The following is an 18,396-nucleotide window of genomic DNA, read 5'->3' as shown; positions in this document are numbered from 1 at the left end:
TCGAAAGGCGAGGCTCACTAAGCCGTTCAGTTAACCCCACGTGTTTATCGGCCAGGTTGGCACAATAAACCTTAGATCAATGGCCTTCTCCAAGGACTCGAGGTCTCTCCTGGCAACAAAGTACGTGAGATGAAGTCTCACCATCCTTGCTTCTAAGGAGCATTCTGGTTGTGTTTCTTCCTAGACAGATTTGTTTGTTCTTTTAGCGCTTCATTTTGAGTAGTCTATGCCAGCACCAAATTCAAGCATGTTGATTCTTCTTCAGTCTTCCTTATTCACTGTCCAACTTTCACATGCAGATGAAGCAACTGAAATTACCGGCGGCTTGGGTCAGGCAGACCTTAATCCTCAAGTAACCTCGTTGCTTTTCAATATTTTGAAGACGTTTTAAGCAGCAGATGTATCCATACAAAGTATCTTTTAATCTCTTGAGTGCTGCATCGATGAGCATTGACTAGATCCAAGCAAGATGAAATCCTTGACAACTTCAGTCTTTTCTCCATTTACCTTGGTGTTACCTATTGGTCCAGTTGTGAGGATTTTGGTCTTCTTTAGTTTGAGTTGTAATCCGTACTGAAAGCTGTAATCCTTGCTCTTCATCAGTAAGTGCTTCAAGTCCTACTCATTTTCCACAAGCAAGGATGTCGAAGTTTATTGATAAGCCTTCCTCCAATCCTGATGCCACACTTTCCTTCCTATAATCCAGCTTCTCCAATGATTTTCTCAGCATACAGATTGAGTAAGTATGGTGAGAGGATGCAACCCTGATGCACACCTTTCCTGATTTTAATCCATACAGTACACCTTGTTCTATATACACACTTACATCTCATTCCATGTATAAGTTCCACATAAGCACAGTGAAGTGTTCTAGAACTCCCATTCTTCTCAAAGCTATCCATACTTATGATCCACACAGTCCAATGCCTTTGCACAGTCAGTAAAAGACAAGTAAACATCTTTCTGGTATTCTCTTCCTTCGGCCAAGATCCTCTGACATCAGAAATGATATTATCAACTGCTCATAGTAAATCCCTCCAGAACCTAGGACTCCACTCCCACAGTTTTATAGGTTGATCAGCAGTTCTCACGCATGATCTTTCATGTGGCTGTAGTCAGATACTCAGCTAGCGCTTCAGCCATTGAAAGACACCCTGGGCTGAACGTCCATGACGGCCCCTCACAGGGGAAGCAGTTGATCTGACTGTTGGCAGAAGCCCAGCCGGGTCTTTCCATCTGACTGGGCCTTCTCCCATCTTCTCAGATGGGTTCTTACAGGGGGGGTACCACAAAATAAATCTTTATCGCCTTATTTACTCTCGAGACATGGCCTTTTTTCATTTTCACTTTTTAAGGCAACCTAAGATAAATGTCCCCATTTTGTCAATGATTAGTTGCTATATTTACTATCCCTTTTTTCTTAGACGTTTCTTAAGACTGACTTCTTTCCCCTACTTCCTGTCTTTTACCTGTCAGCAACACCCCACTCATTGTTGCTTCTTGTCACTTGTCAAGCTAGGATTAAAGTCTTTCTGTCACTGTCTCTCTCACACACACTTCTGAAAGTACAACTCTTAATGTGTACTTTGAGCTAACTAATGTTTTTTTGTTGTGTTTTTCTATTTTCGTCGCCATTAAAATTAGTGGTTTCAACTAATTTCTCATGTAGAGGACTGAAAGTAGAAACAATTTTTTACTCCTGCCTTTACTAAGGACCATTACTCCTCCCCAGACACAGCCAGGAATCTTTTTTGGCTCTCTACAATAGGAGCAGACACATTATCTGCTGTCTGCCTTTGGGATAATATATTATCTTCCCCGTCTTTCCTTACTCGTTCCTTTTCCACAGCAATATTTGATATGCCAAGTGAGCCCGTTTCCTATTGCCTGTTCCATTGCCCATTTCCTGACCCCATTTTCCACATTCATTTTATTTAGGATGAGGATATATATTATACTGTGTGATTATGACTTATTCAACACTTCCTAATGACACATACTTTCCTGCGTTGTGGAGTACAGAAGGCGGGTGGGAGGAGATTATCTCTGCCTTCACAAAGCTCTCAGTCTAGTATCAGAATTCAGGAAGCTGCTTTTGGAAAGCATTTGTGAGACATTCACAGAAAATCAATATGTAGTAGACAGAGATAAAAGTCTGTAAGTAAAGTAACCATGAAGGTGGAAAGAACAATAAGGCTGGGATTAGAGGACTACTATCCTTGAATATAAAATTTAGTTCTGACTCATCTGCTACAGCAAAAGGGAAACATGATGCTCAACCTAGTTATCATCTGATGACGTCTTTCAAAAGAGACCAACTATTTTCCTGGCCTTAAATTCCAAAGGGATTTGTTGCAGGTACCCTTAGGAAGCAGCATTGATCAACATAGTGTACAATGCCTTCTTTTGTAACTCCACTTAGAATGTAAAAGTTCCCCATCATGTGCGTATTTCTTTTATGTGTTTATGTGTCTCCAATAAAACCCAAGGTTAAAGTCTTAATGTTCATCCAACAAAAGCTTTTCTCTATGAAACTGTTACTCAGGTGTTCAAATGAGTATCTAGAAAAAAAACAAAAGTAAGAAAGAAAGAAAGAAACTAAAGACTGGATTGCTTCCAAACTTTTAGAAAGTGAAAAGAGCAAATGCTTCCTCACATCAATTAGCTTTTTTGGGTGAGTTCCTTAAGGACTGTATATTTTGGATTATTTGTTGATACAAAGCTCACATGTTTTAATTATTGGGAGTTTGATGAAGGAGCCTTCCCTTACCTAATTTTTTTTTTTCTTCTTCTTTTTAAAAAAATAATTTTATTAGGGGCTCATACAACTCTATCACAATCCATACATACATCAATTGTGTAAAGCACATTTGTACTTTCATTGCCCTCATCATTCTCAAAACATTTCCTCTCCACTTAAGCCCCCGGCATTAGTTCCTTATTTTTCCCCTCCTTCCCCGCTCTCCCCTCCCTCCCTCATAAGCCCTTGATAGTTTATAAATTATTATTTTGTCATATCTTGCCCTGTCCGGTGTCTCCCTTCATCCACTTTTCTGTTGTCCGTCCCCCAGGAAGGAGGTCACATATAGATCCTTGTAATCGGTTCCCTCTTTCCAACCCATGCCCTTTGACTTCCTTACTGGGTACAGGTCAATGCTCTGTGCTGCAGGGGCAGCGTTAAATTGTTTTGACAGAGCAGCTGGCCTGCAGATTCTGATATTTACTGTAGTCCTTTACAGAGGAGCCCTGGTGGCTGGTGTGTTGCCATGTTCAATGTTCAATTTCACATGCATGTGATGCAATGTAGAGTGCCGTGGCGTGGGTCAGGCACAAGGTCAGCAGTGGGAACCCAGCAGTCACTGTGAGGGTGGGAGATGACACTTTCCACTCTCATTAAGAGTTGCAGTTTTGGAAGTCCACAGGGCCAGTTCTACTCTATGTTTAGGGTCATTATGAGTCAATATCGACTCAATGAGGAGAGTTCTTCACAGAAGTGTACTGATCCTGCATTAGACTGTAGTGATGAATTCTTAATAGTAAAGTGAGGCCCTCACTTCGTAAGTCCCTCATGTCCTACCTCAGGGATGTGCGTGGTTTTTGTGCCCTGGCCCACTTCTCCTTGTGCTGTTGTTTCTGTGTAGCTGCACTGAGCTGCCGAACCTTGTGTCACCCTGCAGGCCAGGACAGGAACTGAGTCATTGTGATTTGTGCGGTGAAAGGCTGGTGGGAGCCAGTGATAACTAAAGAGAGTATGCTGTCACAGTGAGAGAGAGGCCAAGTGAGCAACTGACTATCATTCTTAGCTTTCAGCATGAAGTTCTGGATCTGCATGTGTGGAAAAGGAGGGGGGAAAATGAGTGTTCTGGGTCATTTGCTCATACCTGTTTGGTTAAATTAGAATTTTCTAGGAAGGGAAGAAAGAATATTGGCAAGTAAAATAAGAGCGGAAATGTGGAATGACATTACAAGAAACATGTCATAGGTGCATTTGTTTCCATTCATATGTTTGGAAGGCTAACCCAGAGTTGCCACCTGCTTAAACAAGCAGACTAGTCATCTTGGCGCTCTTTGAGTCCCGTGAGCTATACTTACTCCTCACTTGTTTTTGGTCTGACATCTGGTTCCCAAATCCTTTGCTGATTGGACTCCACAGCTCTGCCTTGAGCTCTGGGTTTGCAGGCTTTTGACTTCCCCTTCACTGAAATCCGGACTCTGACATTCCACTTTGTCCTTCTGCTTCCTGGGGCCTTGGTTTACACCTGACAGATAGATTTAGGGTTCCGGAGCTGTTTGTTGCCCACACGTCTGGGCCTTTTGCTTAGGTGCCATCGACCCATAGTGACCCTGTGCACAACGGGACAAAATGCTGCACAGTCCTGCTCGGTCCTCACAGTTGTTCCTATAGCTGACCCCATTGATGAAGCCGCTTTGTCTATCTCATCGAAGGCCTTCCTCTTTTTTGCCACCCATGTTGTTCTTCTCCAGAGACTGGTCTTTCCTCACAATATGTCTAAAATATGTAAGACTCAGCCCTGCCACCCTTGCTTCTAAGAAACACTCTAGTCTTCCTTCTTCCAATACAGATCGATTTGCCCTCTTAGCAGTCACTGGTACTTCCAATATTCTTCTCCAGCATCACAATTCAAATGCATCTATTCTCCTGTGGTTTTCTTTGTTCATTGGTAAACTTTCAGATGCATACGATGCAATGAGAATGTCATGGCTCGGGTCAGGCACACATTAGTCCTCAAGGTGACACCCTTGCTCGTCAATACTCTGAAGCCGTCTTGTGCTGCAGATTTACCTAATGCAATATGTCATTTGATCTCTTGACTGCTGCTTCCATGAGCATTGATTGTAGATGCAAGTAAAACAAAATCCTTCACAACTTTAATCTTTTTTTATTTATCATGATGTTACCTATTGGTCCAATTGTAAAGATTTTAGTGTTCCTTACATTGAGTTGTAATCCATAATGAAGGCTACAATCCTTGAACTTCATCAGCAAGTGCTTCAAGTCCTCCTTACTTTCAACAGGCAAGTTCATGTCATCTGCATATCCCAGGTTGTTAAAAGCCTCCCTCTGATCCTGATGCTGCCTCTTCATAAAATCCAACTTTTCTGATGATTTGCCCAGCATATAGATGAGAGGATACAACCCTGATAAACACCTTTCCAGATTTTAAACCTTGCATTATTCCCGTATTCTGTTTGCACAACTTCCTCTTGATCCATGTACAAGTTCTGCATGCGCTCAATGAAGTATTCTGGAATTCCCATTCTTCTCAAGGTTGTCCACAGTTTATTATGGTCCACACTGTCTGATGCCTTGGCATAGGCAATGAAACCAGGTAACCATCTTTTCTGGTATTCTGTGCTTTGAGTCAAGATCCATCTGAGATCAGCAATGATATCCCTTCTTCTGTGCCCTCTTCTGAATCCGGCCTGAGCTTCTGGCAGTTCCCTGTTAGTGTACTGCTGCAACCATTGTTGGATGATCTTAAGCAAAATTTTACTTGAGCATTCTGTGGGTCACCTTTCTTTGGAATGGGCACAAATATGGATCTCTCCTACTCAGTTGGCTGGGTAGCTAGCTGTCTTCCATATTTCCTGGCATAGCCGAGTGAGTGCTTCCAGTGCTGCTTCAGCTGTCTGAAACATTTCAGTGGGTATGGTGTGATCCCTTGGATTTCCTTTTGAACCTAGTTAAGCCCTAGTTTCTGGCACACTGACTGAACCCTAACCCTGGCCTTTTGAAGTCTGACCTTCTATCTCGTCTGACCCTGTGGCCTAGAGTGAATATAAAATAACTTCATTAAAAATAATTAAGTCTGCTTCTATTCTTAGTTTCATTTGAGCTGCACCCTACTTTGTTGGTAAACCAGACAGATAACTTTCTTCATTAAATTTTAACAATTGTAATGTTTGCGATCTCTGTAAGTACTGTGATGGTGATGATGATAATTTTTCTATATGAGTTTTCTTTGAAACTTTCTGTTTTGGTAAGAGTTTAAATTTTTTTAATGTATAATTTTGTATTTTTCTACTCCTAGGTGATTTGCCTGATTTCTAGAATATATGTAAAATGAACCTTACTTATCTTATGCAAAAGTATTATAGTCAGAACTTCAAATGTAGTGACTTTAAGCTTTTAAATAATGGGGAGGACAAAAAAATCTTACTTTTATTACCTAATTTGAATATTATTATATTTTATTTGTATCATATAGTTACCATAACTAAGCTTTTTAATTCCCAGTCTTTTTTCCTAAAGATTAAAATTGATGTCATTGAAACAGTTATTTGGGAAGTTGGCCTGGGACTTACAAAGCCCATGCCTTTAGCCCTGATACATGAACGTGTGCTGTATAACTAATTTAAACAAGATTCATAGAATGTAGTCAGAGGTTTCAGAAGTCTAAGAAACAAGACCAATATCACTTCTGTGGGCACATCTTTATTTTCTCCTGCTTCTAGGGTTACAGGTGAAGTAAAGCACACCACCACCAATACTGTGGTGTGCAGAGTGCAGGGGGAATGGAATAGTGTCCTTGAGTTCACTTACAGCAGTGGGGAGACGAAGTATGTGGACTTGACTACACTGAAGGTGACGAAGAAAAGAGTAAGGCCTCTGGAGAAGCAGGATCCATTTGAATCCAGGTAAGTCATCCTTACACCCATCCTGGGAAGAGACAGCCGCTCTGGATCTTAACCTAAGCGTATTTATTTACTTGTGACTTTAGACAAGTTGTTTCACCAGTTAGCTTCACCTTCCTCATATGTAAAATGAAAGGGTTTGGGGGTCTGATAGGATGTATTTGAGCCCCTTACCACCTATGACAGTACATGACACATAGTCATATTGCAGTAAAAATAAAAAACATTTGTGTACTGGACAAAAGCATGGACATTTAACAGAAGTTTACTATCTTCATCATAAAAGCTCTTGAAAAATATTAGCCAAAATAAATAAATAGGCACCTCATTAAAAAAATAGGCAATGGACACGAAGAGAAAATTTACTAAGAAAATAAAATATGTTCAGTATAATTGAAATTTGGAGGAACACATAAACAATGCAGCAAATTAGTTTTCAAATAATAGTCCCTCTTTTAAGAAGAAGTGTGAACAAGCAGGCATTTAAAAATTTTTCTTTAAATCATTTTATTAGGGGCTCATACAACTCTTATCACAATCCATACATCCACCAATTGTGTAAAGCGCATTTTACATTCATTGCCCTCATCATTCTCAAAACATTTCCTCTCCACTTAAGCCCCCAGCATTAGGTCCTCATTTTTCCCCTCCCTCCCCGCTCCCCCCTCCCTCATGAGCCCTTGATAATTTATAAATTGTTATTTTGTCATATCTTGCCCTGTCTGACGTCTCCCTTCACCCACTTTTTGGTTGTCCGTTCCCCAGGGAGGAGAAGCAGGCATTTTCATACCACTGGTTAGACCATAGTCTGGTCCAAATTTTCTAGGTGGTACTAGGAAGCATTACACTACAAGGAAACATTAAATCTCTTAAATTAAGTTCATATAAGTAGACCCAAGCAATTTATAATTGTGTAAGTGAATTAAATATCCTTTGACCAAAGGCTTGGATTGGATTTTTAAAAATAAAATAGAATAATTAACATATTTTTTTTAGGGATTCATCTGGAAGGAGAATTTCTCAAAAATCTTCTCATTCCTGGGGCTCTCTCAGATCTTTTCAGAGGGGTGGGGAGGACAAGGACAAGGTCCAAATGACCTTTATAATACTAAAATGCTGTTTGACTTCCTCACTGGGTTGGCATTTACCCTTATGGCTATGGTAAGCACTATTACTGGGCCCCAGATCTACCCAGGTAGGGGCATCACACTGGATAAGTATTTACGCCTTACTCCTGCGTCTTTGCCATGTGTTCTCACTTTTTTAAAGCTAGTTCTGTTTCTTACTGTTTTTGATGACGCAGTGTAGATGATTAACTCTGGACCACGGGCAGCACATGTGTTTAGCACTGTCTGTGTGACAGGTTGTGAGGATGCATAAAGCACTATGCTATGTGCTGAAGAGGTCAGTGTTGCAGGAGGACAGGCACTTCTGCAGTTGTTTGAATTGCAGGCTGAATTAGCCACTCTTCATGAAACACCACTGGTGCTTAAAAGAATGCTGGCACACTGTGGTAATCGTCTCTTGGGTCAGACATTTTCCTCATAAATTTTGTGCATGTGATGTCTCAAGGAAATCAATTAAAATTTGTGCTAATGATAAAAATTTAACTCCAGGGAAAATGAGAATTTGCAAAACTATCTCTATGAGTATGACTTGTGATGAAATTGGAGGTGATGTTTAATGAATTTGACTTTTTATATTTTATAAACAGATGTCAACATCTGAAAGACCTACATAACTCAGTGAGCTAATATTTTCCAAATGACCAACACATAATTATAATATATTGAAGGTGCATGTTAGTCCAGTGGATTTCCATATAACTATGAAAAAATTAATTGACATTTTTTAATTGCAGCCAGCCTTAAAAAGCTACCACTGGCCAAGTTTTGATATAGTGTTAAAGGATTGAGTTATTTGAAATACCTATTAAATTCTCCCTTATCCAACCATGTTATCGCTGAGGCCAGGTTTTCCTTATATACTGTAACTAAGATACTAATCTAGTACAACAGATTGAATGCAGAAGCTGATCATGAGAATCTGACTATTAAGATGGGCTTCAAAAAATTTGTCGAAATAAGAGATAAATGGAATTTTTTCACAAAGTTTTGAAAGCCCCTTCATATTAAACCAGACATTAAGGAGATCTGCAAAAATGGAAACAGTGACATCCTTTTCACTACTTTTTTTGGTCTGAAAATGTCATTTCTATAACATGTAGTGATTTCTTTGGTTACTTTTAATTCAAATTTGTAAATATTTCAAGTTTTTTCAGGCTCAGTGTCTAATACTACAAATATCAGAGACAAAATCTATAAGAACACCTGCTCTTTGAGATGCTCAATAATTTGAAAAGAGTGTAAGTATTCCTTACCCAAAAATTTGAGAACTCCCTCCCCTGAGAAATAATTTGAGAAAGTATATAGAGATTTAGATTCAAGAGTATAAATTTATGGTCAAGAACATAATTTCCAACCCTGTAAGTATGTTTTTGGGACATCCAAAGAATGCTGTGAACCATTTATTGATGTCCAAGATTAATAACACAGAAAAATGTGTCCTCTGCAGTAAATGAAAAAAGCCCCAAGTCAGTATATTAAGTCCCATTTTTAAAGGTGTGTGTAAACATGTTACTCATGATACGATGTGCCCACACACATATTACAAGATGGTGTGCTGTTTGGTGTACATAGGAGACTACCCCTATTATCATATTAGGCCCAAGAAATTGAAAACCTACATACATGACCTTCAATAGCAGCATAATGATCAAAAAGTTAAAATAACTCAAATGTCTTCATCAATTGATGGATGAGTAAAATGTAGTATAGTCCTACTGCAGAACATTATATTGAAATACAATAGAATAAAGAACTGATGGCTGGTATGCTGCAGTGAGGGTGAATCATAAAAACATGAAGTGAAGTACAGTGCACACATGATTTCATTTATTTGAAATGAGACAAAGTAAACAACGTGGAGAAAAGATGTGACTGCTAATGGATACAGAGTTTCTTTCAGGAGTGATAAAAGTATTTTGAAATTAAACGGGGATAGTTGCCCAACTCTGTGCTACTGAATGCCACTGAATTGAACACTTTCGATGGGTTCACTCTGTGGTAGATGAAGTGTATCAAGACAAGTTTTATTTTTAAATTTTCAGTGAGTATAGTTAAAATGAGGGTCACTGTCAAGTGTTGGTAAGAATGTAGAGGACATGGAACTCTATAACTTTCTCCTGTAAATGGTATAGCCCCTTGGAGAAACAGTTCTACATTTCTTACAATGCTTACTATACATTTATCATATGAATCAGCAATCTCACTTCTAGATATTTACCCAAGGGAAAACATTTTCACCCCAAATCTTTATTTGTTTTTTCCCAACAACTCTACCCATAGTAACCCAAACATGGCAACAACCCAGATGGTCCATCAGCTGACACAAGAAGTTAGAGAAGAACACCTTCTAGATGACTCTAGTTCAATAAAATTATAGAAAAGGCAAACCTTGCTTAAGAAAGATAATTACTAGCTGCCCAGGAGTAAGAGTGGGACAGCTTTGGGGAGGTTGGTTCTGTGTTTTTCTGTTGGTGGTGCTCTTACAACTGTGTATGTTTATGATCACTCAATTAATTTTATATTGAAATCTGGTGGATTTTACTGTTTGTAAATCATAACTCAGTGAGGCTGGTTTAAAAGTAAGTAAAGGTATAAGCTAAGGAAAAGATGCCTATGTGTTTTAAAAGCTTATAAAGTTATATGGGTGATACAAATGGTTAAGCAGTCAAATACCAGCTGAAAGGTTGGCAGTTGGAGCTCAGTCAGAGACCCCTTGGAAGACAGGCTTGGTGGTGTGCTTCTGACAGGTCACAGCCTTAGAAAACACCCTCTGGAGCACTACTGTTCTGCACACAACAATGTGTCCCTGAGTCAGTCACAATTCGACAGCAGCCACCAACACCAACATAAAATTACACATCAATGTGATAATGATTCACTCCGGCATTACCTTTTTCTTTCTTTCCCAAGATTATTTTAACCAGCACAGGCTTTATTCTATATAAATTTTAGAGTCAGGCTGTCCATTTTTCTTCTCTCAGCAGTGTTTCATAGTTGTTAGTGTATAGGTTTTACTCATTATCTGTTAAACTTATTTTTAAGTATTTTGTATTTTTGCTGCAATTGAAAATGTTTATAATTTCAGTTTCTAACTATGGTGCAGTGGGTTAGGTGTTGAGTTGCTAATGGAAATGTCAGTGCTTCAAACCCACCGGTTGGTGGGAAAAAGATGAGGCTATTTGTTTTTGTTATTTTGATCATTTTATTAGGGATTCATACAACTCTTATCACAATCCATACATATATCCATTGTGTCAAGCACATGTGTACATTTGTTGCCATCATCATTCTCAAAACATTTGTTTTCTACTTGAGCCCTTGATATCAGTTCCTCATTTCCCCCCTCCCTCCCCACACCCCCCTCCCTCATGAACCCTTGATAATTTATAAATTATTAATATTTTGTCATATCTCACACTGTCCGACGTCTCCCTTCACCCACTTTTCTGTTGTCCGTTCCCCAGGGAGGAGGTTATATGTAGATCCTTATAATCTGTTCCCCCTTTCTAGCCCACCTTCCCTCCCTTTTCCAGGTTGAAGAATTTTCCATTTATTCTTGGTTGGGAGTTTAATCTTAAATGGGAGGTGACTTTTATCACCTGTTGCTTTTTTGTTTTTATTTTTTTATTTTACTTTATTTTAAAAATTTAAAGCATTTATGTTGATATGTTGTTCAATGGCATTAAAAATGTTAATTGCTCCATTTTCCATCCCAGACAATGAAGAGTAAATAATATTCATTTAATAAAACACTTCTGAAGTCAGATCATATTATTGAAAGATTAATAAACTATGCCTTTAATATATTTAAGGCTGATATCATCAACTTTTTTTTTATCTTCTTATTAGGGGCTCGTACAACTCTTACCACAATCCATACACACATCCATTGTGTCAAGCACATTTGTGCATTTGTGGCCATCATCATTCTCAAAACATTTGCTTTCTACTTGAGCCCTTGGTATCAGCTCATTTTTCCCTTCCGTTCCTGCCAGCCCCTCCCTCATAAACCCTTGATAATTTATAAATTATTTTGTCATGTATCACCTGTTTTTTTCTGAGACTGTAACTGCATTTCTTTAGTAGATAGGGTTGTTGAAGTTATCTAACTCTTCTTGAGGGAGCTTTTGGTAGTTTGTATCATAAAAGGAATTGATCCGTTTAATCTGATTTCTCAAATGTATTGCTACATATCACAATATTCTGAGGTGCATAGGATCTACAATGATAGCCACTTCTCATTCCTTATGTTGGTAGTATCTGCATTTCCTGATCAGTCTGACTAGACATTTATTAATCAGAACAAGATTTTGGTTTCATTATTTTGTTTTTCTTAATGTCTGCTGCTTTATTTTGCATTGATTTCTGCCCTTTTGGTTTTCTTTTCTTTTTCCATTTACTATGTACATCACCTGCTTTTCATTTTTTCAGTTTCTTATGTCAAACAGCCACAGCTTTTTTCTAGACAAGAAATCATATGTTAGGCTTAGCAGGCCAAACAATCTCTGTGTCACTGTAGAATCCCTTGCTTTGAATTCTAGTTTATCTGGTACTACAATTGTCACCTAAAAATCCTTTACCAAATATCTTTTACAGATCATAAAATTCACCCATTTTAAGTGTACATTGTTAATGTAACATAATAGTACAATGACTACTATTATTCAGCCTTATAATTTTTTCTTCCTCCCAAAATATCCCTCATGCCCACTTATAGGTAATATTAATTTCTTCCCCCAATCTCAGGAAACCACTAATCTTCTGTCTCTACTAATTCCCCTTTTCACAAATAGAATCAGACAACAAATATGTGCTAACTGTGCCTGGCTTCTTTCCCTCAGCTAATGATTTTGATATATGTCCATGACGTATCATGATGTTATGTTATGTGTTCCTTTTTATTTATTTTTTGCGTGTTCCTTTTTATTGTTGAATAGAATCCAAGGTTTTTTGCTTTACATTCCCATACAAATGTTTTCTTTTTATTATTACTAATAAATCATTTATTGGGGGCTCTTACAGATCTTAAATATTCCATATATCAATTGTATCAAACACATTTGTACATATGCTACCATCATAATTTTCAAAACATTTTCTTTCTGCTTGAGCCCTTGGTATTAACTCCTCTTTCTTTCCCTCCCTCCCACCCTCATGGACCCCTGATATATTATTATTTTCCTATCTTACACCATCCTCTGTCTCCCTTCGCCCATGTTTTGTTGTTTGTCCCCCTGGGGTGGGGTGGGGTGGGGGCTGTTATACATGGATCATTGGAGTCGGTTCCCCGCTTCTCCCTCTTCTCCCCCCACCTGCCCCCTACGCTCATGGTATAGATACTCCCATTACTGTTTCTGAGGGGTTTAGCTGTCCTGGATTCCATGTGTCCAGAGCTCTTACTTATACCAGTGTACAAGCGCTGGTCTAGCCAGATTTGTAAGGTAGAATTGGGGTCATTATGGGGGGACGGGGGAGAAGCATTAAAGAACTAGAGGAATGTTCTAGAGCAGTGGTTCTCAAACTGGGGGTTGAATGACCCTTTTAAGGGGTCACCCGATTCATAATAATAGTAGCAAAATTACAGTTATAAAGTAGCAATGAAAATAATTTTATGGTTGGGGGGGTCACCACAATATGAGGAATTGTATTAAAGGATTGTGGCATTAGGAAGGTTGAGAACCACTGTTCTAGAGGAATGTTTTGTGTTCTGTCAGTGCTATGCTGCACCCTGGCTGACTCATTCCTTCCTTGTGACCCTTCTGTGAGGGAATGTCCAATTGTCTACCGAGGGGCTTTGGGTCTCCTCTCAGACCTCCATCATGTGCATCAATATATTTGTTTATTTGGGGTCTTCTGATGCCTGATAACTGATCCTGACGACCCCTCATGATCAAGCAGGCTGGTGTGCTTATTCCATGTGGGCTTGTTGCCTCTCTGCTACATGGTTGGCCGCTTGTTTAACTTCCAGCCTTTAAGACCCCAGTTCCTCTATCTTTTAGTAGTCGGGCACCATCAGCTTTCTTCACCACATTTGCTTATGCACCCATTTTGACTTCGGCAATTGTGTTGGGAAGGTGAGCATCACGGAATGCCAGGTTAGTAGAACAAAGTGTTCTTGTGTTGAGGGAGGCCTTGAGTAGAGACCCAATGCCCATCAGCTTCCTTGATACTTAACATTTAAATATTTTTACATAGATCTATATCCCTACTAATATATTTATATATTTACATATGTGCCTGCCTGTATTTGTACCTTTAAATGCTTTTTGCCTTCGAATTATTTCCTCTATTTCTTTTTACTTTCCTCCTGCCCCACTATCATGTCCGACCTTCATTCAACTCTCCTTCCTTTCAGCTACATTGCCCTTGATTAGACCCTACCAGGCATCCTACAGCCTCCTCTTCATCGAGTTTAGATCTTTCATTGTTCCCTTGTCCCTGGGTTTGCTGGTTCACCTTCCCTTTCTTCTACCTCCTCTCCCATGTCCACCTGGAGCCACCAGCCCCGTTCTTTTCTCCTTGGGATTGGTTATCCTGTATATCTTATATGGATAGACATGAGAAAAAAGAAAAGAAAAGAAAGGCCTATAAATAGTTCCAGGCCGGGAACTAGTGGAGAGGTTTGAGAGGCCGACCCCAATCCCAACAATGAGGGCACCCACCCCTCCCCCCAGAAGAATTTATTTCAGAGGACGGCACTGAATCTGCAGCTCCAGGAGAGGGACACGTTTGTTGGGAGCACAGGGAGCAGATGAAGGGGGAGGAGGAGAGACTTTGGACTTGAGGACTATGTTCCCGCTCAGAACAGCCAGTCCACAGAGAGGACCACATGGCCGGCCCCACTATGAGACATGACGTCCCTCACTTACCCATGGCCCTATAGGGGACACACTGGAGACAGTGTGGGAATTGCACCCAATCTGATTCCGCCATACTGAGGCAAAACGCAGGGGGTGCAACAGAACAGCAAGGGAATGGAGCGGCGGCGAGGTCCCCAGGGAATGCCAAAGGTGGACTTTGGGGCCAGGGCATGGTGCCCCAACAGATTGGACTGGAAAACACTCCTAAAGGCCAACAAACAGTCCTTGAACTCACTACAAGCTTTTCTTGTTGTGTTTTGTTTGTTTGTTTTTGTCATTGGTTTGTTGTTTTGTTGTATATTGTTGCTTGGTTTTGCTCTGTCTTGTTTTTGTGCGTGTTATAATCTCCGCAGGTCTGTCTAAATAAGATAGGCTGGATGAACAATCTGGAGGAGAAAACAACAGGACCGATAGTTCTGGGGGTACATGGGAGAGGGGGAGTTGGGGGAAAAGGTAGTGGTGTTAGCAAACCCAGGGACAAGGGAACAACAAGTGATCTAAATCGGTGGTGAGAAGGGTGTAGGAGGCCTGGTAGGGATTGATCAGGGGTAATGTAACCAAGAGGCATTATTGAAACCCAAATGAATACTGAGCATGATAGTGGGACAAGAGGAAAGCAAAAGGAAATAGAGGAAAGAGCTAGGAGGCAAAGGGCATTTATAGAGGTCTAAATAAAGGCATGTACATATGTAAATATATTTATATATGAGGATTGGGAAATAGATCTATGTGCATACATTTATAGGTTTAGTGTTAAGGTAGCAAATGGACATTGGGCCTCCACTCAGTACTCTCTCAATGCAAGAATACTTTGTTCTATTAAACTGGCATTCCATGATGCTCACCTTCCTGACACAACTGCTGAAGACAAAAGCGGGTGAATAAGTAAATGTGAAGAAAGCTGATGGTGGCCAGTAGCGTCTGGGGTCTTAAAGGCTTGAAGGTAAACAAGCGTCCATCTAGCTCAGAAGCAACAAAGCCCACATGGAAGCAGCACACCAGCCTGTGTGATCATGAGGTGTTGGAGGCCTCAGGCATCAGGCATCATCAGAACAAAAAATCATCGTGAATGAGGGGGGAAGGGCGGAGTGGAGACCCACAGCCCATCTGTAGGCCACTGGACATCACCTTACAGAAGGGTCTCGGGGAGGAGACGAGCTAGTCAGGGTGCGATATAGCAACTTTCCTCTAGTTCCTAAATGCCCGCTCCCCCCCCTCCCCAATATCATGATCCCAATGCTACCTTACAAATCTGGCTAGACCAGAGGATGTACACTGGTACAAATAGGTACTGGAAACACAGGGAATCCAGGGCGGTTGATCCCTTCAGGACCAGTGCTGAGAGTAGTGATACTGGGAGGGTGGAGGGAGCGTGGGTTGGAAAGGGGGAACCTATTACAAGGATCTACATATAACCTCCGTGGGGGACGGACAACAGAAAAGTGGGTGAAAGGAGACGTCGGACAGGGAAGACATGACAAAATAATAATTTATAAGTTATCAAGGGTTCAAGAGGAAGGGGGAGTGGGGAGGAAGGTGAAAATGAGGTGATGCCAGGGGCTTAGGTGGAGAGCAAATGTTTTGAGAATGATGAGAGCAATGGATGTACAAATGTGCTTTCCACAATTGATGTGTGTATGGATTGTGATAAGAGTTGTATGAGCCCCTAATACAAAGATTAAAAACAAAACAAAAGAAATAGTTCCAGGTCTGTCTGCTGACCCTTCTGAATGTTTTCCAATCGGATTTGGTGAAGTGCCATGCCCTGACCACTGATTCTGAAGTCTATTTTTGGGATTCTTTGGGGACTTCATTGCTTTGCTCCCCTTGCTGCTCTGTTGCACGCCCTTCGTGTTTCACGTCAGTGTGCAGGGGTCAGACCAGGGCACAGTACCCACACCGTGTCTCCAGTGCTTTCCCCCTTAACACTTTGGGTCAGTGAGGAGGTGTCGTGTCTCATCATGGGGCCAGCCCCACTGTCCTCTCTGGGCATTGGCTGTTCCAAGCAGGAATGTCCTCAAGACTTGGCTCTTAGTTGGCTCCCTTGTGGTCTGGGCAGACCTGCCATTCTCCTCGGGCTGTATCTTCAGTGCTGCCCCCTGTAGTTCATTCTTCTGGGGAAGGAGGTCAATGTCACTGCGACTGGGGCCAGCTCTCATCCAGATGTTTTCAGTAAACATGGATGTTTTCATTTCTATTGAGTATATGTCTAAGATTGGAATTGCAAAGTTGTGTGGTAATTTTGATTTGGGGTAATGTTTTAAAAGAAGGTATGTAAAATGATTGGTTGGTTTTCTGATTTCAGGCGGTTATGGAAAAATGTGACCGAATCCCTGAGGGAATCTGAAATTGACAAGGCTACGGAGCATAAACGGACCCTGGAAGAACGCCAGAGGACTGAGGAAAGGCATCGGACTGAAACAGGCACCCCTTGGAAAACTAAATATTTTATTAAAGAGGCAAGTTCTATGTCTTCATGCTGAAACCCCTCACGTACCAGAGAGAACGTGGGCCTAGTAGCTGTCACTCCTAAATCTTTCTTCTAGCTTTTCAGTCCTAATGATAGAACGTACAATTTAGCTTTTACTGCCTTTCGTACTGCATCTGAAATTCTGTGTTCATTTTTGGAGCGCACATTTTAACAGAGGCATGAGAAAGTTAATTGCTTGCATGCACAAAAGATGGTGGAGTGACTGGAATCTGCATCATTTAAGGGAAAATAATGAAGTGGGCCATATTTAGCCTAGAATATGGAAAATTGGGGCCTTTCAATATAACTTTTTAAAATACACTGGTTTTCTCATGTAGAAACAGAGTCCTGATGGCAATTTGGTTAAGCTCTTAGCTGCTAACCAAAAGGTCGGTAGTGGACCCCAACAGACAATCATAGAGAAAGATGAGGCAGTGACATCCTGTAGGGGTTGCTATGAGTTGTAGTTGACTCTGTGGCACTGGACATCATAAAGAACTTTTTTTTTTTTTTTTCTGTTTGTATAGTAGGCTAGAGCTAGCCAGAACTACCAGGAAGCAAATATGGGGCTTATGAAACGGAACTGTGTCTAAGAACCAAAAGCATCCTATAGAAAAAAGAAACTACATCTTATAATACTTTATTCCAATTGCTAAAACTATGTAAGCAAAATATTTTTTTAAAAAAACTATAAGCGGAGAGCATGATTTTTTAAAGTTTTATGTACTGATTTTTTCATAGACTTTTGAAGTCTTCTCTAAATTTGAAGATGTAAAATTGTTGCTATTCATTACTTCCTGATAGAACTCAGAATAAGGTGAATAGGAATTGGGGGTATAGGGGACACTCCATCCCTGACTGTGAAAATAGCAGCGAGGACTTATAGAGTATGCATGTCTTTTGGACACGATTGCTGAAGACTAAAGGGTGCATGAGTTGTTAGGTCAGCAGGACCCAGTATAGGTAACCCTGGAAGAAAGGGGGACTGGACTGCTGGTGTATAACATGCCCTGCTCTCTATTTAACATGGAGGTATTCATCTGCTCTGCCATGGTCCCTGTTAGACCTGTGACTATCTGTATGTTTGTTTTGTGTGTGTGTGTGTGTTTTATCTGTACAAGATATGCATGACAGGTTGGGGGACGGGATGAGTTGATGCTAAGGGCTTGTATTAGTCTAGGTACTTTGGAGAAACAAATCCACAGCGACTCATGTATAAGAGAGAGTGTTATGTAAAGAAAAGGTGCATCACGAAAACATCCCAACCCAATGCTGCCCAAGC

At 40.4% G+C, this 18,396-nt stretch overlaps 1 protein-coding gene across 1 annotated transcript in view; it reads left to right on the top strand.

The window, feature by feature from the left end:
- OSBPL11 (oxysterol binding protein like 11) overlaps nucleotides 1-18,396 on the top strand; it is a 97,391-nt gene that overhangs the window by 69,313 nt on the left and 9,682 nt on the right. The window contains exons 11-12 of the mRNA XM_004712250.4: nucleotides 6,478-6,660; nucleotides 16,950-17,103. Of these exons, the coding sequence (XP_004712307.1) occupies nucleotides 6,478-6,660; nucleotides 16,950-17,103 (337 nt within the window). The remainder of the gene's footprint in view (nucleotides 1-6,477; nucleotides 6,661-16,949; nucleotides 17,104-18,396) is intronic.

This window comes from Echinops telfairi, unplaced genomic scaffold, assembly GCF_000313985.2.
Source record: "Echinops telfairi isolate 266 unplaced genomic scaffold, ASM31398v2 ScPeMD7_17;HRSCAF=63, whole genome shotgun sequence".
Classification (NCBI taxonomy): Eukaryota; Metazoa; Chordata; class Mammalia; order Afrosoricida; family Tenrecidae; genus Echinops; species Echinops telfairi.
This window is presented reverse-complemented; position numbering and strand designations above follow the sequence as displayed.